The sequence below is a fragment of the Furipterus horrens genome, unplaced genomic scaffold (assembly GCF_987537825.1).
Source record: "Furipterus horrens unplaced genomic scaffold, mFurHor1.1.pri manual_scaffold_5, whole genome shotgun sequence".
Classification (NCBI taxonomy): domain Eukaryota; kingdom Metazoa; phylum Chordata; class Mammalia; order Chiroptera; family Furipteridae; genus Furipterus; species Furipterus horrens.
This window is the reverse complement of record NW_028327175.1, coordinates 109,222,686-109,245,185: the sequence shown is the minus strand read 5'-3', so window position 1 is coordinate 109,245,185 and position 22,500 is coordinate 109,222,686. Positions and strand designations below refer to the sequence as shown.

At 44.8% G+C, this 22,500-nt stretch overlaps 1 protein-coding gene and 1 pseudogene across 1 annotated transcript in view; one reads left to right on the top strand and one right to left on the bottom strand.

The window, feature by feature from the left end:
• Positions 1-22,500, top strand: part of CLEC16A (C-type lectin domain containing 16A) — a 217,300-nt gene that overhangs the window by 65,610 nt on the left and 129,190 nt on the right. The window contains exons 11-13 of the mRNA XM_090277013.1: positions 2,675-2,804; positions 6,598-6,698; positions 21,843-21,965. Of these exons, the coding sequence (XP_090133139.1) occupies positions 2,675-2,804; positions 6,598-6,698; positions 21,843-21,965 (354 nt within the window). The remainder of the gene's footprint in view (positions 1-2,674; positions 2,805-6,597; positions 6,699-21,842; positions 21,966-22,500) is intronic.
• On the bottom strand, positions 20,696-21,055 carry LOC150009274 (large ribosomal subunit protein eL33 pseudogene; annotated as a pseudogene).

Here is a 22,500-nt window from a genome sequence, read left to right as displayed (position 1 = left end):
CAGTCTGCACCACCCCCACCCAGCTCGTTGAAGTATCCATGTGCTACTTGAACTGCTCTTTACTCAGTAGCTGTCTGTGAATCCACTTACATGTTTTTGTCTTAAATTTAGCCTCATCTTAAGCAGGAACATTCACAAAAGAACAGGTTTTCTGTGCAGTTAGAATTTTCTTCTAATGCACATTAAAATCAATACAAAACTATGCAAAGAAAATATTTGTCCACAAATCACTTAAAAATCATGTCAGCCCCCACCTGTGTAGTGGAGGACAGTCCTGTGAGAGGATTCAATCAGTGGCATCTGACTCCAGTCACAGTGCAGGGAGGAAAGGAGCTGGTGAGAGCGAGGCCCCCCTGTCCCCTGCCGAGGTCCAGGCCCATGTGGACATGTGGGAGGTGCACTCCACCCTAACAGGATAGTCACAAGCACAGTCATGCCTAACAGCATCCCAGAAGGGTGGTAGGGATGCATGTGATGCCCCCCTGTGAGAACACTGTGTCCAAATTGGACTCAGGCTGAATGGGACTGTAGATCACCCGGATATATGTTGCAGCTGCCAGAACCTCTTGTAATGGGTTAGACCCCGCCTGCCACCAGGACCTCCCGCATTAGGCTAGAACAATCATCCATTTGTCCATTCCAGAGATATTTATTGAGCACTTGCCATGTGCCAGGCCCTGGGCGAGACACTGGAGTTCTAATGGAGAATAAGACAGCTAAGGCAACTATTCTTATGAAGCCCACATTCTAGTAGGTAGGGAAAGGCAAGCAGGCAACAAGAAAACCAATAAATAGAAAATATACAATCCAGGTAGTTATAAATGCTGTAAAGTGAACTCAAGGGGGGAGGGGACAAATCTATTCAGAAGAATTTCAAATAATTTATGTAGGAAATAGAACGTAATTCCTCACTCCTTAAGTGTGGGCTCTGCTTAGTGACTTGCTTCCAAGAGGATGAAATGAAAGTAGAAAACTACCTTTCCAGTGGAGAAACCTGAGAAACATACGCTTGGCCAAGAGGTACAGATTAACATCAGCAGTCATGAGTCATGTTGATACCCTGTACCCTTGATATGATGTGATGTGATGAGAAGGGCACTTCCCCTCTGTAGTCTTTCTCCCAGAAACCTACAGCCTCAATCTAATTATCAGAAAACCATCAGACAAACCCAGATTGAGGGACATTCTACAAATGACCTGCCCAGGTCTTTTCAAACTGTAAGGTCATCAGAAGCAAGGAAAGTCTGAGAAAGTGTCACAGCAAAGAAGAATCTAAGGAGACATGATGACTAGATGTAATACAGTATCCTAGATGGGATCCTGGAACAGGAAAAGGGGGAAACTAAGGAAATCTGAATGAACTATGCAGTTTAATTAATACTTGGAAGAGGTAAAGGAAACACAGGTGGAGATGGTCTTTGAGGTATCTCTGAGGTGGTGACATCTGAAACTTGAATGATGGGATTGAGTCATGCCTGGGTAGGGGGGACCTGGGGTGAGGCATTCCAGGCAGAGGACACAGCCGTGTAAAGATCCTGGGGCAGAAACAAGCTCAGGACGGTCAAAGAAGAGTGAGAAAAGCTCAGCACAGCTGGAGTGGTGCTGGGGGTACAGAGCCAGGCGGTGAGGTCAGAGGTGGATGGGAGTTGGGCTGTGCAAGGCATTGACACCATGGAGGCATCTGGATTTCATCCTGAATGTGATGGGAAGGCAGTGCAGGGTTTTGAGCAGAAGGGTGACATGAGCTGACTTCCACTTAAAATCACTTGAGTCTGTGTAGACAACAAACTAAGCAAGCAAGAAAGGAAGCAATGGACAAGTGGGGGCCCCTGTGAGAGTCCAGGGAAAGATGATGACAGAGGTCGTCTCAGAACCCAGGTATGTTCCCATCTTTCCAGAAACAGAACTACAGGTTCACATTTTAATCACCCCGCCCCCCTCATTTTTTCTCCCAAAGATGGAGGAAATGAACTGAACTCTGGGTTCCAAGAACTAAGTATTTGAAGGTCTATATCTGTGTCTAAGAACTCTGTAACAGCACTCCTTACTATGCAACAACTATCCATCTCTAAATTCAAGATGCTTTCCTTGATTGGTTTATACCTTTTTCTGAAAAATAAAATGTATACCTCATTTAAGTCAGTTGCTATAAGTTACCTTTTTTGATTGGGAAAAATAAAATATGGTTTCTAACCTCTCTCTGCCATTCAGTAGTTATAAATAGAAAGGGAAAACAAAAGGCTTCAGGTCTATCAAAGCTCTTTCTAAAGTGTAAATAAACAATTTCATAGTGTTTTCAGTGAATTTGGTTATGTTTTATCAACCACATATATCTCCTATGCTGCCTCAACTCCTGGAAGGAATCATCATATCAAAAAATAAAATAAATATATATATTTTTAAAATCTTGAAATAATTTATTGCAGTTTGTGCTTTCTTGCCAAATTTAGGGCCTCGTTTTTTTGATGTGGCCAAGATGAAAGGAAAGAGAGGTTCTAGCCTTCGTCTTCTTTTCCCCCCCAGCATGTTGCTGGTGCTCCTGTCACCGCTGTTGAATGTTTACTTGACATGTTAGGAGCAGTTTATTGGAGCTTCATCTTGAACACGAGTCTGTCTATAAATCTAGGTCTGGAAAGCTGTCTGGGTTCATCCCGGTCTCTGTTTTTGCTTCCAGAAATAGAGATGGTGATCATGGAGCGCAGCAAGCTCCCGGAGTTGGCGGGCAGCACCTCCATGCAGGAGCAGAACACCACGGATGAGGAGAAGAGTGCCGCCACGGGCTTGCAGAGTACGCAGTGGAGCAGGTAGGAGGCCCAGCCCTGCTGCGGCGTTTGTGCTGGTGCTGGGGCAGGGCTGCCCACAAGCCAGCCTGGCAGGGTGGGCGTGCTGCTCAGTCTCTGGGATGAGGACATGGGCTCAGCAGTGAGGGTGGGTGACTTGGCTGGGGTGCTCTCTAAGGATAACCCAGGGCCTCTTTCCACAACACAGATGGTCTCTTCTGCCTCTCAACCAAGCCATCCTGCTTCCTGCCTTTCCCTCCTCTTCAGCCCTTGCCCACCTGAGGCTCAGCTCCTCTCTAGAGGCATGGAGACAGAGCTAGCACTCAACACTGTAGTGTTCGCCCCTTGGAAAGAGAATGATAAGACATGGTGCCACCAACCCCGAGCACTGCAGTGCCGGGCCCTGTCCTAAAGGGTGTGGGCTGCCTTGTAGCCTCATACTACCCGTTCCTGGAAGACTGTGGCTCCCAGGAAGGATCCCCTTGGGAGCAGCCTTTGGATCTCCTTGTCTCACTTATTCTCTGCCACGCACATGGCCGTCCACAAAGCCTGCCCTCATGACTCAGCTGGCGTGATCTAATGTTGCTGTCCACCTTTGGCTTTGTGCCTGAGTGTTTGTTTCAGTGACGGCCAGCCGGAGCCACATCCTCTTAAACCTTTGAGACTCCACGTTTCCTGGAATCTTGCTGTAGCACTGCCCCTTTCGGAATGGACTTGGGTGGAAGGCTGCCCCCAAGGTGTGCGGTCAGCTGTTAGGAGGGCTCCTTATCTACTGGCCTAACTGCACAGACCCCTGTAATAACCTCCTACCCTATTTTAGGGTTAATAAACACATAACAGTGTGGCTTCTCGGTCATTTTCTGAACCCTGAGGATGAGGTAGCTGAAATTCAAACATAGCCGCGTCCGATTTATTAACCCTACTCGAAGTGAAGAGTTGAAGCACACTATTTCTTCCCTCCACATCTGATTTATCTCTTTGCTTGGCAGATGTTTCCATTACCTGACAGGATTAATTTTTATCAGATGCACAAGGGAGCCATTTTTAGTTTTGGTTAAACAGAACACAATGGAACACAGCATTGGCTATCAGTTGTTGTAACTTACGAAGACCTTTTGATTTTGCTTGTCAGCAAAAAATGTAACTCCTGAAGCTCTGAAAATTAAGGAAGTCATTCTAAACACAGAAAGGGAGGGGGAAACAATCTTTAGGTGCTTGCCACAAGATTGGTTAGAATATGAATAATTGGAAAAAACACAAATGCCTAGAAATGAGGGATTCTCAAGCAAATGAAGGCACATCTGCTTAATAGATTATGAGCTGCTGCTTTTAAGTGAATACATCATGATGTGTTTAGTTTCTTAGGATCTAATAAATGGAAACAGAGCACAGTTTACATAGTATGGCAAAGCTATAGCTTTGCTAAAGGAAGAAAACTACCCATGTGCTATCCAAAAAAAAAAAAAAAAATCAGTGAACAGACCAAAATGTTATGTTTGAGTATTTGGGGTCAGACTTCTTTTTTCCCCCTGAATTTCAGTGAAGAAAGGGGTTTTCTTAGAGTTGATTGAGATTGTTTATAATGGAAGCTGATCCTGGTAGCTTGTGTTGGGCCACATGCAGGCTTGTGGCCCCAGGAATTTTGGGGCCAGAGCCCTGGCTCTGTCCTAAGACCGAATGCCAAAGAAAGACCGGCCCAGGTGGGGAGCTGCCTTCTTTGCAATGGTATTGAGTTGTTGGTTGTCAGAAATACCGCCCCAGACTTCTGTCCTCCTAGTTCCTGGTACTGAGCAGGGAAGAGGGCACTGAGGGTGAGGACGGGGAGGGGACAATTTGTTCTTGACGTGAATTGGATCTTGACATTGGTCCACTTGTCTGAAGAAACAGCATAGTACAAAGCATAACTGTTCTTACATATGGACTATCTCCGCATTTCGGGTTAAATATAGGCCAAAAAACTAAAAGCCATTCAAAATGTGCTTTTTTTTCTTTAAAAGAAAGACAGAAAGCTTTAAAAATTATAGAACGCACATTCAGAAAATGTAAAAAATATGGAGAAGTATAAAGAAGGAAAAGGTTTCCATGATGCCAGCACTCAAAGGCAGCTGTTACTGACATTTTGGTTATTTCCTGCCATTTTTTTTCAATGCCAGTTTAGTGGGGATTCTGCCCTTATTTACCCCAATAACTTATACCATCCTGTGTCTGTCATTTTCTTCTTTTTTTCTGTCTAATTGAACCACAGACTCTTTCACTTTATTGTATTCTTAGTAAACAAAATGCTAATGGCCTCCTAATATTTCATCTTATAACAGATGGTACATCCACCCAAGCACCTCCCTCTGCTACTGGGCATCTGGTTATTCATATTATTCCCAAATGAAAGTACAAACCAAACGCCAAGCAGCTGGTTTACAAGAAAACATTTTCCACTTTATCCCACTTCTAAAGTATTATTGCTGTGGGCTTACAAAATCCCAAATGCACACGTTGCAAAGCTATTCATGCATCGGAAGGGTGATGCTCGATCTGGGGCTCGGGGGAAACAGCTCAAACACAAACACCCTGTTTAAGATTCCTCCTTTAATTTTTGTGTGTCCTCTGTTTATTTGAAATGTACAGGTACATTTTTACTACTCTTTCTTTTGCATTTTTCAATGTAATATTCTGAATCAGAGGTATATTCATAGAGTTCAAAATTCAAAAAAGTATAACAGGTTATGCTCTGCTTCTCTACTGCACTGTTTCACTGCCCCCAGACCACTGTTGCTGATAGTAGCTGTGTGTCCTTCCAGGGATCAAGTGTGAATTCAGTCACTCATTGAGGTGTTCTCTCTTGGCTTCAGCCTGGCAGCCAGAGGAGCAGCCACAGATGGCATCAGAGCCTCTGGCGATGGGCCAGAACTCTGCATATTCTATTATCCTTGTGTTAAAGAGTCTTTCCAGGCCAGGCCCTTCACCTGGAAGGGCAACATTTGGGGTGTGTGGTTTGTGATATTTGCAGCCACTCTATAGATCTCACCCACAAAACATCAATGATGAGAGACCTCATCGATTCTCACCAGTCAAGGAAAGTCGGTCCAAGAAATTGGGCCAGGACCTGCCAAAGTGAGATCATGGAGAAATGCCCTTGAAATATTCACAATAGAAATCAAATAGCAGGTCCCGTGTACTAGCACTTTCCACTGTGTACCTGGCCCTATGTTACATGCCTTTCAGTTGTCATTCACTTGAATCCTCATAATAACTTGGTAAGGTTTTAATCCCCATTTTACAGAGGAAATGGAGAGATTTTGGGTCACTTACCCAAGGGTTTGTAGCTTAGAAGAGGCAGAATCAGAATTTGAGCCTAGGCAGTCTGGCTCCAGGGCCCACATTCTGAAATTGTTCCTAAGTGGCGCCTTATGTGGTATTGTTAGTCTATCACATTGCCCTGTTTTCCTTATTCTCTTGTTGCTCTTTGAAGTGATGATGTAGTCTGTCCGTTCTCAGTCTCTGCCCATTGGCATGGGAGTGCCACAAAGCGAGGACTTTGTACCCTTTATCCCCAGTGCCTGGGACATCTGCTGAATGACTGTGGAGTGATTAGGTGGTCTGTTCCTCTGTTACTTTCTCCTCGAGATACCAACATCCCACGGGCAGAGCTTGGTTTTCATTTGTGTTGTGTTCTCAGAGCCTGGTGCTAGACTGGGCGCACCGTGGATGCCCTGCGTGCTGCTGGCAGAACTGTAAGGGGCAAAGTCTAGCACAGCTGGGAGAGGAAAAGGGGTTGCCCGTGTGCGCCTCGAAGCTCACCCGTGTCCTCCCTCTTTCCCAGGCCCTTCCTGGACATGGTGTACCACGCCCTGGACAGTCCCGACGACGATTACCACGCGCTTTTCGTGCTCTGCCTCCTCTACGCCATGTCTCACAACAAAGGTGAGCCTGCTCGCCTCCCTGCCTTCTGGTACCCTGCCCTCTGCCATCCGGAGGGAAGAAGAAAAGCTGCTTTTCTTGAAGAATTCATTTCCTTTCTGGTTTTGGTGGACTCCCTTAAAACTTCTCTTTCACCTTGTTAGAATTTCTCAGGTGCTTTTCTATAGACTAAAGGCACAAGAATTGGTTACTTAGACAATGTGGGGGGAAAAAGATTCAAGTGTGACTGTTTGACCTGGACGCTGTATTCACACTGTGGTTTTCTTTTGACCCTTTGCTTTACAACTACTTTAGTGTCCAGCCTCTTTCCTAACATCAGAACTGAAATCAGTCAAAGTGTAATCTTGGTTTTGCTATTTATAATAGTTGATATTCTTGTTCTGGGTTCTGAGCTAAAATAGACTCTTGGTGGATTGTGTGGAAGTGTAGGTTTCCTTTCTGAAGAAAGGTGTGGTTTTCCAGCTTCCTCTGTTGAGGCTGAGTGGTCAGGATCATACTCCCTCAGCTGACAGATTTGATTAGGATTCATTCATTTACTTCCTCCCTGGGAACAGCCTGGTGTGTGCTCTGCCTGGCTTCACAAGAGGAAGCTCTGAAGCCCCCATTTCAGAACCTCTTCCAAGAAAGAATCAAGAATATTTCTTTGGTCCCTGCCATAAGCTGGGCTTGACTTAGAAGAGACTTTGCATCAGGGACGTTTTAGTAGGTTTTTCATAAGCTTATTGGGAAATAAGTGGAGGTGGGTTTTACTAAGCTAGAGACATTTAAAAAGCGCTCAACGTAATGCTTATCAGCACATTTCACATCCCTATAGAATCACCTTGCTCTTTTTAATTATATGTCTGTGCCATTATTTATTCTGCTGTTCTCTAATTGAGTGGCACTGAAACTATTTCTAGGCTTTTCCTTCTATAGACAGGACTGACCAATGATGCTCTTCTCCCTCCACTGTCTCATTCACTTCCACGGCTTCTGTGAACCCCTTCAGCTCCTGGTTTGGTGCCTTGCACGCAGGAGCGCTTAGTTACTGGGAGGAAAGAGACCTCCAAGAGACTATACTCTACCTAGATGTTTCAGCAATACGTACCATAAACAGTCTGTTTCTACTATGCTCATCCTCATAAATAGACCTTGACCTCGTCATACTTAGCGCCATTTCTGATTCAGTTGAAATTACCAACCAAAGTTGAAACTGCCATGACCTTTAAGTTCCTTCCCTCTTTGGATCCCAGCCTTTAGTCATCAGGTTTGTCAGTGCTCTCTCTTCAGCCTCTCTGATCAGCAGAATTTAACTCAGTGTGACTCAGTGCCTGGCTCTAAGCTGGGTGCTGGAGGCAAGAACCAAAGTCATAAGAGCAAGTGAGATCTGGGCACATCATTCCTGTGGCTGTTATCGCAGCCTCTGCAAGGGTCAAATGTATTTTATCGTCTATCCTCCATGGCACTACGAGGTAATCCTCTATAAGACGGTGTAGACAATGTCCTTCACCTGTTCAGAAACCTTTAATGCCTTCTTCTCTCCCTTAAACTTCACCCCCCTGTACCTGTCACTTACAGTATCCAGACTGCACCCATCATTCCAACTTGATCTGATTTCCCTGACTTCACTTCACAGACCTTGGCTCTGGTCTAGGGGTTAACGTTTTTATGTAATGATAGAACTCTTTCATAGAGATAAACTTGCTGTCATGGTGCTCATTGAACTCCTGAAGGTTTTTTGTTGTTGTTGTTGTTCTTGTTGCAAGCAACAGAAACCACCTCTTGTTAACAAAACTAAAAAGGAAAGTCTATAGGAAGGCCCCAGGAATAGCTTATAGGGTCCAAGAAGTTGCTGAAAAGCTGAGGTAAGGGCAGGAATTGACCAGCTCTGAGGATTCACCTCAAGGTAGATCCTGATTTGGCCACAACAAATTCCAGGCTGGGGGTTTACCTCCATTCAAGTTTCAAATTCTTGGTCAAGAGTCTGATTATTCCTGCTTGGTGGTGTGTCTAACTCTGGGAACAGTCAGGTATGGCTAGGGGGTCAGAGTTACATAGCACAGACTTGACCTTAGGGGTTCAGCCCGTGTCTGGGACTGTTCCTAGAGAAAGGAGCTCTTTGACAGCCTAGCAGCCACCCCAGTCAGTGCCAACATGCTTACTTGTTTCTGGTTAGTTGGCTACCTTCTTGTATTTCCTACCATTTTTTCTGTCCTTTCACCACCCCCTAGTAGATTTTTGCTTGCCTGTCAAGAGTCCTCTCAGAAGTCACCTCCAGGAAGTTTTCTCTGATCTCTTGAGGTGATAATCACTCTGGGTTAGTACCACCTAATGGGGCAAACATTTTATACATTGTTGAATTTGATTTCTGATGAGTGATATTGGTCTGTCGTCTTCTGGTAATTCTCTTGTTTACTCTCAGACGTATGCTTATTTTATGGAATGAATTAGGAAGTATTCCCCCCTCCTGAATCTTCTGCAGGAGTTTTTCGAGAACTGGTATTATTTCTTCCTTAACTATTTGGTAGAATTCACCAGTGAAGCCATCTGGGCCTACAGTTTTCTTTGAGGGAAGGTTTTTAAGTACTAAATTTCTTCAGTAGATACAGGGCTATTGAAAGCTCATCTGTTTCTTCTTGAGTGAACTTTCATAGTTGTGTCTTTCAAGGAATTTGTCATTTCATCTAAACTGTCAAGTTTATTGTCATAAACTTGCTCATTATATTTCTTTATTATCCTTTTAATGTCAGTAAGACATGTAGTGATAGCCCCTTTCTAATTCATAGTATGAATAATTTAGGTCTTTTTTTTTTCCTGGTCAGTTGGGTGAGAGATTTATCAATTCTATATTAATTTTATTGATATTTTTAAAGAACTTTCTTTTGGTTTTATTGACTTTTCTGTTTTGTTTTCTGTTTTATATTGCATTAATTTCTGTTCTTACTTTCAGCCATTTACTTCAGATTTAATTTATTCTTCTTTTTCTTGTTTCTTAAAATGGAAGCTTTAATCATTGATTTTTAAAGCTAATTTATTTTATTTTACTTTTAAAATTAACATGCAGTAAAATTAACTTTTAGTGTGTAGTGCTATGAATTTTAGTACATGTATGGTTGTGTGAGCCACCACCATAATTAGGATACCTTACAGTTTCATCATCAACCAAAAAATTCCCTCAAGCTGTTCTTTTTTAGTCAGACCCTCCCCATATCAGTCATTGATTTTGAAACTTTTCTTCCTTTATAAAATAAAGTTTAATGCTCTAAATTTCTCTCTCAGCACTGTTTTAGCTGCATGTAATAAATTTGATAAATGTGGTCTTATTTTTATTCAGTTTAAAATATTTTGTAATTTCCCTCTTATCTATTCTATCATCTATATAATTTCTAGCTATCTTTCTATTATTGATTTCTCTCCTGGTTTGGTTTTGGGATGGATATATACGAGGTCTATCCAGAAGCTATCCAGCCATGTAACATGAGAAATTTATTGAAGAAGATACAAGAAACATTGTACATAGGAGAGCGACACCTCAGTCCGCTTCAAACTAGGCACATTGGGACCTCACACAGTTCTCCCAATTGCCATCAGCTACCCCATCATATTTTCCTGGATCTCATTGATGGTCTGAAATCTCTTCCCTTTCAAAGGTGATTTTAGTTCTGGGAAAAGCCAGAAGTCGCAGAGCATCAAATCTGAGCTGTAGCGGGACTGAGTCACCTGGGTGACTTGATGTTTTTGTCAAAAAATTCTGCACAAGACATGATGGATGAGCAGGCACATTGTCATAAGGAAGTTGCCAGTCACCAGTTGCCCATTGCTGTGGCCTCCTGAATCATTCAGACAGTTTCTGCAGAGCAATGCTCAAGCTTGACACAAAAGTTGATGCAGTTTTTTTGCTCTACTCACTCAGTCATTTTGAATGCGATGGCCACACAGCACACACGCTCACTCAACAGTGCCTACTGCCCCCACTGACGAGTGCAGTGAAGTCGTCACTGTTCACACATGCGCATTGCAGTTCATTCTCCTTGGCTGCCAAGTTACATCGGTGTCTAGCAAACGATTCTCATTATATTAACAATGGCTGGACTTTTTCCGGAGAGACCTCACATCATCATCATCATCATCATCATCATCATCATCATCATCATCATCTATCTATCTATATCATGCTTGGTCATTTTTTATTCGTTGACCGTTGTTAATTTTACATTGTTCGATGCTGAAGTCTTTCTTTTGATATTTTTTGTCTTTTCCTGAAATGTGGATAAGTTTCTTGGAATCACTTTGCTTCTTTTCAAAGTTTGCTTTTAAGCTTTGTTGGTGTGAGTCCAAGACAGCCTTAGCCTCAGGCTCACTTGGCCCCACTCCTGAGGCAGTCAGTCCCCTTCGTAGGACTCTACTTGACAAGCCACAGTTAGATGGTTTTTCCATGTTGGCCCATGGAAACACGAACTCTTCTCAGTCCTGGGTGAGCTCCAGAGATTGTTTCACCTGCTTCATTCCAGTCGGTCTTTCCCTTCCTTACATGCATGCACAGAGCAGAACTTAGCTGAAGCCTCAAAAAGAGCCCTCTGCAGACCTCTGTAGCTCTCTGTTCAGTTCCCTCCTCTCCAGTACTTCTTCCCATCAAGTCTAGCAACTTTGGCCTCCCTGAACTCCAAACTCTGCCTTCCCATCTCAGAAATACCAAGGGCTTTGTTTGGGTTTTCTCTCTGTGTGCTGAGGTCTGGAAACTGTTCCAGACAGTGAGCTGAAGCTCCCGTCCCACTGCCCTTGTTTCCTCCCTCTGAGGGTCACTCTCCTGTGCTGCCAGTTGTCCTGTCCCGTGTCTCATAACCATTGTTTTATATATATTTGCCTCGCTTTTTAGTTGCTTAAATCAGGAGAATAAATCCAATCCATCTTGGCTAGAAGCCATGGCACTTAAAAAGTTTTATTGAGGTATATTGATATACAATAAGCTGCACATAGTTAAAGTGCATAATTTGGTAAGTTTTGGCATATGTGCACACCCATGAAACCATCACCACAATCACGACAGTGTACATATCCACCCCCCAAGTCTTTCCTCCTTCTCCTTTGTCATCCTCTCTTCCTCTCATCTCACCCTCCCCTCAGGCGACACTGAACTGCTCTCTGTTTCTGTAGATTAGTTTGCATTTTCTAGAATTTCATAAAAATAAAATCATACAATATGTACTCTTTTTGTATGGCTTCTCTCCATCTACATAATTATTTTGGGACTCAACCATGTTGTTGTGTGTATTGGTAGTCATTTCTTATTGTTGTTGAATAGTATTCGACTATGTGAATGTACCGCAATATGTTTACCCATTCATCTGTTAATGGGCATTTTGACCGTTCCCAATAAAACTACTATGAACATTTATGTACAAGTCTTCTGTGGACATATTTTTCCCTCTCTCGTGGGCAAATACCAAGGAATGGGATAGGTGAATCATATGATAGGTGTAAGTTTGTTCTTAAGAAACTGCCAAACCGTTTCCCAAAGTGGCTATATAATTTGTATCCTGTTTTTAATTTCCAGGAATTTGCCATGGCACTTTTTATACCATTTTTCTTTTTGTGTTTCCTGTTCTGGATTACCAGGCCTCTGAAGGTAGAAAGAGACTATGTGTCTCCCAATGGGCCCTTGTAGCTCCCAGCTTAGCACCTGGCACCGGTCAGCACTCAGCTGAAGTTGGCTGCTTGAGTGTTTCTCAGCCATGCGGCCGCTCCCTCAGGCTGCTGTCTTCCTCACAGCTTGTGCTCAGGGCCTCAGCAAGGAAGGTGCTGTCTGGAGGGTGAAGGTGCCAGGCAGCAGAGGGCTAAGGGCCCATGATGGGTGAACTCGTCTTGTGGCTGGCTGGCTTTCCCTGTGGGCTTTCTCCCTGGAGCCCCAGCCTCTGCTGGGGAGTGAAGTCTCGGTTTGCACACACATGCTGCGGTGCTTCTTTGTGCAGTGCTGTGGCCAGAGACAAGGCTCCCAAGGTCCTGCCTGAGGGGACCTACCTTTCCTTCTTGGGGATTTCTTCTTTAAAAAGTGGGACTTTATATTTCAGGGCATCAAATTTCTTCTTACATTTCCTAAAAACATTATTCATTTATTTATTCATTCATCCTTCTAACAAATATTTTTGAAGCCCTTATTAGATGCCAGGCACTGAAATTAGTACTGAGAATACAGTGGTGAACCAAACAAATCTTTTTATGTAGGTGAGTGTGGCTGCCGTGGAGGGATTAAGGTGAGAGCGATGGGAGGGGAAGGCAGCGTAACAGGTGAGCAGAAACATGCCGTGGCATGTAAGGAGTTTAGATTGTATTCTTTTTTTTTAAGTGTATTTTATTGATTATGTCATTACAGTAGTCCAGATTTTTTTCCCTTTGCTCCCCTCTTCTCAGTAACCCCTTCCCTCCAGTAATCCCACCCCTCTTAATTCATGTCCATGGGTCCTGCATATAAGTTCTTTGGCTTCACCCTTTCCTATATTATTCTTAACTCCCCCCTGTCTATTTTGTACCAACCAATTATGCTTCTTAATCCCTACACCATTTCCCCATTTCTCCCCCTTCCACCTCCCAGCTGATAACCCTCCAAATGATCCCCATACCTATGATTCTGTTCCTATTCTGGTTTGTTTAGTTGGCTTTTGTTTTTATTTTTTAGATTAGGTTGTTGACAGTTGTGAGTTTGTCATTTCAATCTTCATAGTTTTGATCTTCTTTTTCTTAAGTAAGTCCTTCTGACATTTCATATAATAATGCCTTGGTGATGATGAGCTCCTTTAGCTTTACCTTGTCTGGGAAGCACTTTATCTGCCCTTCCATTCTAAATGATAGCTTTGCTGGATAGAGTAATCTTGGTTGTAGGTCCTTGATTTTCATCATATTTAATACTTCTTGCCAGTCCCTTCTTGCCTGCAAAGTTTCTTTTGATAAATCAGCTGATAGTCTTATAGTCATCCCTTTGTAGGTGACTCTCTGCTTTTCTCTTGCTGCTTTTGAGATTCTCTCTTTATCTTTAACTTTTGGCATTTTAGTTATGATGTGTCTTGGTCTGGTCTTCTTTGGGTCTAGCTTGTTTGGGACTCTCTGTGCTTCCTGGACTTGTATGTCTAGTTCTTTCACCAAGTTTGGGGAGTTTTCCTTCATTATTTTTTCACATATGTTTTCAATTTCTTGCTCTTCCTCTTCTCCTTATGGCACCCTTATTCAGATGTTGGCATGTTTAAAGTTGTCCCAGAGGTTCCTATGCCTCTCCTCATTTTTTTCAATTCCTGTTTCCTCATTCTGTACTGGTTGACTGTTTATCTTCTTCCTTATGTTCCAAATCATTGATTTGAACCCTAGTTTCCTTCCCTTCACCATTGGTTTTGTGTGGATTTTTCTTCCTTTCATGTAGCATAGCCTTTACTTCTTCCCTTATGCATCTGCTGTACTTAAGCATATCTGTCAAGTCCGTGAGCATCGTTATCACCAGTGTTTTGAACTCTATATGTCTGTTACATTGGCTATCTCTTCATCGCTTAGTTCTCCCACTGGAGCCTTGATCTGCTCCCTCTTTTGGGCCGTATTTATCTGCCTCCTCAACTTGACAGCCTCCTGTATTTGCCTGTGGCTTAGGTAGAGCTATTGCACCTGTTATGTTGTAAGGGGTGGAGCCTTAGGTATTCATCAGTAGGGGGCGACCCATTTTAACACACTGTGGCCATGTATGTGGGGGAGGGATCTGAGAAGGAACAATGCCACTTGCTCAGCACTCGCCCCTTTTCCAGGCACTTCTCCCACTTCCATATGGGGCTGTTGCCTCTCTAGCTGTTGCCCTTGCCATCGTTCCCAGGGTGGGTGGGTCTGCAGATGTTCTAGGACCATGGGGGCCCTATAAATAAGCAGATTCTGCTGAGAGACCAGCAGTTTCTTCCTCCGCCCCAACCCCTACTGGTTTTCACAGTCAGAAGCAATGAGGCTTTATTTTCCCCAGTGCTGGCAGCATGAGCTGTGCGGTCTGGTCTGGTGCTGGGAGTGCTCCTCGGGTGTCCCTTTCGACTTTTTTAAATGTTTGACTGCACTTTCTGCTAGCCTGTCGCAGCTGCCACCACCACACCACATCCTTTCTGTCCCTCCTGCCTGTCTGGATCAATATTTCATCTTTATGTCTTTGTGTTTTGGACTTCCATGCAGTTCGATTTTTTGGAAATTCTGGTTGTCTCTAGTTTTGAGGTAGTTGTAGTCCTTCTTAGTTGTGGAGGGAGATGCAATGTTTCTGTCTAGGCCTCCATTTTGTCTGGAAGTCTAGATTGTATTCTGTTGCAGTAGGAAGCTATGAAGGTTGTTTGAAGGAGTATTATGTAATCTACATGGCTTACATGGATTTGCTAATTTTTGAAAGTAACTGTCTATTTTGTCTAAAATCTTTGGTTCCAAAAGACCATGTAATCAGATAGATCATGATGAATTTATTCATGTTGCTATTCAACAAACAAATGTAGGGCCAGCTGCATGCCAGGCAGTGTGCCCAACATGAAGACTACAAACTCCAGCCCACCTGAGGCCCTTGCCCAAGAAAGCATCAGTTTGGAACAAAAGACTTACAAGGAGATGGCAGCACAGTGGAGGCTGATGTACCTGATGGTCCAGGAGAGTCAGGGAAGACTTCCCAAGGATACCTAGGCCGAAGGTTCAGGGGGCTGGGGACGGAGTGGCCAGAATGTTGAAAGGATAACTGGCAGAGAGCAAAGCAAAAGAGGGCATGAGAGCTTGTGATGATGCATCATCGGACATGGGCAGGTGCTCAGAGAGATGGCAGGCTGCAGCCAGTCTGCAGGGAGTGGGGTAGGGGGGTAGCAATGTGAACTGCATCCTGCTATCTGGGTGGGGCCTGCTGAAGGCCGGTTCAGCCAGAAAGTGATCTCATCCTCTCTGCATCCCCCCCTCAGAATGGGTTCAGGGTAGTTCAGCCAGAAGAAGGGTGGGATGGAGATGTGGGCAGGTGTGGGCAGTGTTGAGGAGGTGAAACTGAAAGGCTTTCTCATTGTTTGGCAGACATCTGCTGAGCACTTACTACATGCTAGGCACTGCTGTGAGCACTGGAACAAGTCTGATGAGTCTTGTTCATGTGGACGAGAAGATAAATTGTGGTTGTGGGGTGATAAAGCGTAAACGGGTGGTGGTGCGGGGGTTACTAGCTCGGGTGGCCAGGGGAAGGTGCTGTGAGGAAGGGACATCCGAGCTGAGGCAGGAAGGGTGAAAAGGAGTCAGCTCTGCAAAGATCTGGGACAAGGGTGTTCTGGACAAATGGAAGAGCATGTGCAAAGGCCTTGAGGTGGGAAAGGGCTTACAAGTTTGAGGAGCAGAAAGCAGGCCAAGGTGAGGCTGACCAGGGGGCTGGGACCAGATTGTGAAGGGCCTTGAAGGCTGTGAAAAGGAATTTAGATTTTATTCTAAGCTCAGTGGGAATCCCCTAAAGGACTTTTAATTAAAAGAGTGGCATGATGGAAATTTTTAAAAGAACCCTCTGGCTGCTGGACAAAAAGTAGATTAATTGGGGTAGGGGAATGAGCTGCGAGAGGGAAGTCTGGGAGGCTTGCTTGTTAGGAAGCTATTGCAATGGTCCAGGCACTGGCTAATGTGGATTGAATTAGCACGTTGGCTGTAGAGATGGGGGGAAGTAGAAGGTTTTATGATATATTTTGGAGCTAGAGCCAGATAAGCTGATGGATTGGCTGTGGGGGCTGAGGGAGGGACATAAGCAACTATGTGGGCCCATTTACTAAGATGGAAAGCAAGGAGAGGAGCGGAGCTGGTGGAGGGGGAGTTCTGCTTGATTTGGATGGGAGGAGGCACCAAGGAAGAAAGAAGTCTGGCTCATGCCCATTTCCCTGACTCCTGCCACTGTGTGGCTGGTGGTACCATTCCTAGAACCAGTGAGCATGGGCCATAGAGCTGTTTGGAGAGGAAGCTGGAGAGTTCAGTTTGGTACCCTGAGGCCTAGGTGCCTGGGGGACCCCCAGGGAAAATTGCCTAGTAGGGGAACCACCACCTGGTTTGTGCTCCGGTCCTGGCCTGTGGGCATAGGGTCTGCATTTGGGGGGGCGGGGGGAATGGATTGCTGGTGGTTAGCTGTTTGGTTTCCTGGTTAGGCAGCAGGCAGCTGCACTGAACTTTCAGCCTCTTTTCCAGATCTATACCCTCCAAGCAGGCCTCCTAATGAAATGGTCTCTTTCTGATAGATTTTTCATCATAAGACAATTTTAACATAAAAGCAACGTTAATAAAAACCAAATGTTAGCTCAGGCCTTCCAGTAAATCATAATAGATTAGATGCTGTACCAAAATGAATATCCCACAGTGGAAAGGGCTGACCGGTTGGAGGAAGGCTCTTGTGATTCAATTGGGCCACATAATGAATTCTGGTTCATATCTGTAATAGAAAATGCAGGCTTCTCGCTTTTGTCAGGTCTGCAGAGCCCTGGCCTAAGGGCGGCGAGGGTGGTGGTGGGTGGTGAGATTTGCAGCTTTTGTATTCTTAAAGGTTCCCCACTCTACTCTCCACCCTTCTGTTCTGGCCCTCCATTTATTATTGTTTACCCAAGAGGAATTGGGCTTGCTTTGGTTTGCTGAGAAGTTACTGGAACATAGATGAGAGGTATGGGAAAGGTTGATAGGTAATAGGATAAAGAAAGGCTTTCACCATGCAGAGAGCTGGCAAAACATTTTGGATCTCGACTGACACATAATCAGAACTGGAAGTACATTGGAAATCAGCCCAACATCTGGTTAGCTTTCGAAATAGTTGGTTTGTAGTCTTCCAGGCTAGCAATGCTTGCATGACTAGAGCCAAGAAGACCTTGTGTGGTCAAAAGAAAAGAATTATTTTGACCATCATTTACCTAGCATTATTGTGGTCTCTTTATCCAGGTTTGTCTACTTCTTGGTCTGGGTCTTTTTCACCCTTTCCTAAGGAGAAAGGATCCAGGGATCAGAACTTAGAGGGGGAGGTTTAGTAACTGGTTCTTGACATCTTGGAACTACACCCTTCCCTTCTTTTTAGGTTCTTTGAATTAGTTAATTGGGAGTTCCGTCCCCACCGTTCCCCCAACCCTGGGGTTGTTGGGAGGAAGCAGTGCAAAGGAGAGACCTGTTCTGACTCATTTGGGCAGAGCAGGATCTGACGCTGGCCAGAAGGGAGCAAGGAAGCATGTGGTCTGCTGGAAGTCTGAACTTGCTAGTGTATCCTCCCAGGCCATGTCAAGTGCATCTGGGTTTCTTTGGAATTTGTCAGCCTTAGGGGTTGAAGCAAGTAGGACAATGTATTCTCCAGTGTTTATTTCAGTCAGAGGGAAATGGCTAGCAAGGAAACTCAATCAAGTTTGCAACAAAACCTGCCTTTTGGTGACTGAATGCTGTGTGTATGTCCATGTGCCATTTCCCCTTTCATATGCATATGCTTATTATATGTGACATTGACCTTGTTCATTCACAACTGTCAGCTGTCATTTTGTTTGGACCAGAAGACTGGAGCTTTTGAATTGCTGCACAGACCTTGAAAGCTAATTGCCAGGGTGGGATAATTCAGAGTAACAAAAGGGGTTTTAGAGGCCATGGTGGAGAAAGAGAGAGACGGGGTGGGGGTGAGGGGGATGAGGCACCTGGCCCAGGAGGAACTTTGGGGAAAGAATGCAGATGTTAAAGGGTTTTTTTAGATAAGTTTTGACATATGTGGTATGGAATCGATCCTGCTCTCTCTCTCTCCCCATGGCTGGTGATAAAATAGACCTCACACAGAATGTGTTAAAAAAACAAGTCCTTTTGCAGGAAAGTGCTGGAAGGGTGGAGATTACCTTGAGAGGCTGGGGGAATGGAGACCCATCAAAGTCAGCCAGAGCACAACCAGATCATGTCACGTTCCCTAGCTGCCCTCCAGGGATCTTGGCATCCAAGTCTTGCTTGTCCCCCCCCCCCCCAACATCTGCCTCATCACTTCCTTCCAAAGCCCCTCACCCGGCCCTCCCCAAGTTCTACCCGAGTCCTGCAGTCTCCCCTAGGCCTGCAAGTTCTGGCCGTCCCTGTGCAGCTCAAGGCAAATGCCCACTCATGCTTCAGAGTCCAACCTGAGCAACTCATTTTCTGAGCCAGACCTCAAAAAACACAGCCTGCCTTCTTTAGGCCTCCTGAAGTAGCTTGATTTAGCTTTTGCTAGCTTGTTTTCCTTTTTGTTCTTTCATTCTATCTTTCCTCTTGTATTACAAAGGACACAGAAATACATTAAGCCATGCTCAAAGTAAAAATTTCCATCAGCACATATTAATGATAGGCTATAGTTATTGAAACATGACTACGTAACTCTTGCTGGATGCTGACAACAACCCTGGGACGGGGTTACTGTAATTATCCCATTGCACAGGTAAGGAGACAAGGTTGAGGAGGTTAAGTATCAAATAAAATTCCTTCTGCACTCTGCACTCAGCTCTCTCCATCTCCACCTGACCACAGTGTGGAAGGTACCCTGGGGAAGACTAAGCCCAAGAGCACCACAAGGCCTTGGAGGTGGTGGCTATTGTCAGCACAGAGGGAAGGCCCCTTGCACACTGCTCTCTGTGGTTCGCTCACTATGCAGGTAGTACATGGCCTCTCCATCTGGATCCTGTCCACTTTTGTAATTTCATCCTGTTCTAACTGTGCCTCTAACTTGCTCTGTGACCTTGGGGAATGTGACGTACCATCTCTGGCCCTTAATTTCCGCACTAAAGGAATCTGGCCCTGTGAAGTTCTGGAAGTTTTTCAGTTCCTTGGGGTCCCCTGCCCCCCCTTAACAGAGAGCAGAAGGTCAAGATAACCTCGGAGTGTTCCTCTTCCTGTGGAGAGAAGATTTTGCCACGGAGTTCATCATTTAACAAGTTCTAAAAGAATAGGGGCAATAACAGGAAAGAGACAAAATGGAACGTGCCATAGAAATCCAAGCCCTGGTCTGAGTCTGTGTGTCTCCCTGGTTCTGCTAGCGACTGCCAAAATCCTGAGGGAACCAGCAGCTGGGCTTCTTTGAAGTGGGATGATAGATGGTTGGGTCATATAGTTGGGTGATGTGCTGGGCAGGCTGAAGAGCCATTTTTTCCCCCAGAACCAGACTGACAGTTCCCAAAAGGGCCAGAAATGAAAAGAGAGAGATGTTAAGACAGTGCTGACATCTCTGGAAAAAAACAAATGACAAAAAGATTTAGTTGACGTTCTTGCCATTTAATAAACCAGAATGCTTCACAGTTAGACATTTCACATCAAAATGGAATATAGAATCCACAAATTAAATTTTCATTGCCATCAAATTTTTTGACGGGAGCCATAGTGGTGGGGCGTGAGAGAGAGAACTACCCAACTCAAGCCCTTCAGCCGTCCCTCACCCGTGTTATCTCCTTGGCATGACTTAGCCTCTGGTTTGGAGCTGGAAGGAATTCAATAAAACAAGATATATTGTTATGGTTTCTTACGTCAATGCGTGTGTGGGGGAGTTACTTAGAATCCAGACAATCAGCTCTTCAGTGCTATCCTCCACTATTTTGTCAAGGTTCTAAATGAAGCGTCATCTAGTACTCAAGGGGCCGTATTTCAAGAGTTCCCAGAAGTGCTACCTTCCCCCCTTTTGTAGAATAACAGGAAAAGACGTGCTTCGAGCACAAACAATCTGCTCAGCTCTCCAAGCTTGGATCAGGAGAAATATTTGTTTCTGCAAGCGTGTTTTTCCAGAGCTTTGTTAGATAAGAGGATAAGGATTTGGGCTGCCTCTTGTCCCACACCTGGTCTATTGAAGTAGCCCTAACAGGTCTTTCTGTCACCCCAGCTTCCATGTTCTGCTTTAGGAAAAATGTCACTCCATTCTCTTAGACTTTGCATACTCTCCCATATCCCCTCCTCTCCCATCTTGTCTTTTGTCTTTTCAAAGCTGTTAGTATGCACTGAAGGAAATGTGATTCCTTTGATTTTTTTAAAACAAATCCATTTTATTGATATACTTTTCAGTAAGTTTAAATCTTTGAGGGGTACAGCATTACATGGATTCTGTGTCCACTGGCCTTAGCAGGAAGGCTGCTTTGAAACTTAGCACAAATCATGCCACCATTTCCATGAACACAAGTTACCTCTCCCCAGATGACTCTGGTTTTGTTCAGTTTGCCACCAGGAGTCACTATGTTATTCTTTGCTTTGTACATGTAAGCACATCTCTCACTTAGATAGAATTCAATTTCATCTTGGGCAGAAACACTTTTAATTTTAAGAAGAGCTGTGTGCTCCCTCTAGTTCTGGGGACCCTGCTTATAGCTGGCAAAAATGACCTTGGGCAACAGCCTTCCAGATGTATTTGTCATCATAGACATCCTGTTCTCAGCAGGCCTCCCCAGGCTCCAAAATGGCAGAAAGTGATTCCTTTGCCTCTTAAAGATAGCACTTCTCTGAGGATTTCATGCTATTTGTACCTTTCTGTCATAAGGTTTAGCCTAGTCACTTTCTGCAATGCTACCCTTTGGCCCAGGGTAGCACCTGCTGCCACCTAAGAATGTGCTGAGTGGTGGGCTCAGCTCTTTGAGTTTGGTGTTCAGAGCTTGAGGTGTGATTGTTGGCTGTGACTGTTGTTTCCTTTCTATTTGGTCTCTGTTTCTCTAGGGCTGGGTCCCCGCTCATTGTGGCTGGTGTCTCATACAGAGGTGGCCTCAGGGGCCACCCAGACCCAGCACAAAATGGCAGTGAAGCATACTGCAAAAGTTACTCCTCTTTCCATTCCATTTCCGTTCCCCCTGATTTTATCCAGGAGTGTGTCACTATTTGGGGCTAGTGTGTCTTCAACAGCTTTTAAACACACGCCAAACTCCCTGTTTAACACAGGCAAAGTAGGCCTCAGGCCCTGGGTAGCTTAGTCAACAGTCTTTGGCTAAAATGTAAAAACATTCTTTTGCTACAGTTACTGTCAGTATTACTGCAATGCTGATTTTCTAGTTATATATAGTGATAGAAAACTCTAAAGTAAGTTATAACTCAGACAGCACCCAGTTGTGGCAGAAATCACAAGGATATACTATGAATGACCAAGGTTGAGGAAGCCCTGCTCTCAGCATGTGCATGACTCTTAATAGTGTGGCTCCACCTACTTCCAGCTTGTCCCTTTCTCTGTTCCAGGCATGGATCCTGAAAAACTAGAGCGAATCCAGCTTCCAGTGCCCAACGTGGCTGAGAAGACCATTTATAACCACCTACTTGCTGAAAGACTCATCAGGATCATGAACAATGCTGCCCAGCCAGGTACCTGGGGCATGCTGGCTGCTCACGGGGGCGATGGAGTTAGAGGGACCAGGCCCCTGCACCTGGCACCAGTAGCCCTGGGCTCTAGACCTACCTGGCCCTTCTGGTGATCTAGGCAGATCTCAGCCACTCCCTCTGCCACACACACACAGCCTGGGCTGCCTGTACCCTCCTATTCAGCCGTGTCTTCATCTCTGGGTCTCCTCTCTTTCTGTCCCACTGTGCGTTTGTGCCTGAACCTGTCTTTTTTTTCTCCTTTCATACCCAGCCCTTCCTTTGCCAGTTTTGCCAATGTCTGCAGCCCTCATCTTCAGGTAGCCCAAGGTCACATTTGAGCTTGAACTAGGCTGAGAGTGTGAGTGAGGGGGAAGGTTGGAAGGTTTGGGTCGGGTGCTTTTGATAATACAAGACGTGCCCAGTGTCTGGCCTTGTCAGCCTAGATACGAGGTTTAAGCCAACACCGATCTACCACCACAGCAGGGACTCGAAATAGCAGGCAGAGTGATCCAGCACGGTGATTCTCAGCTTGGGACAG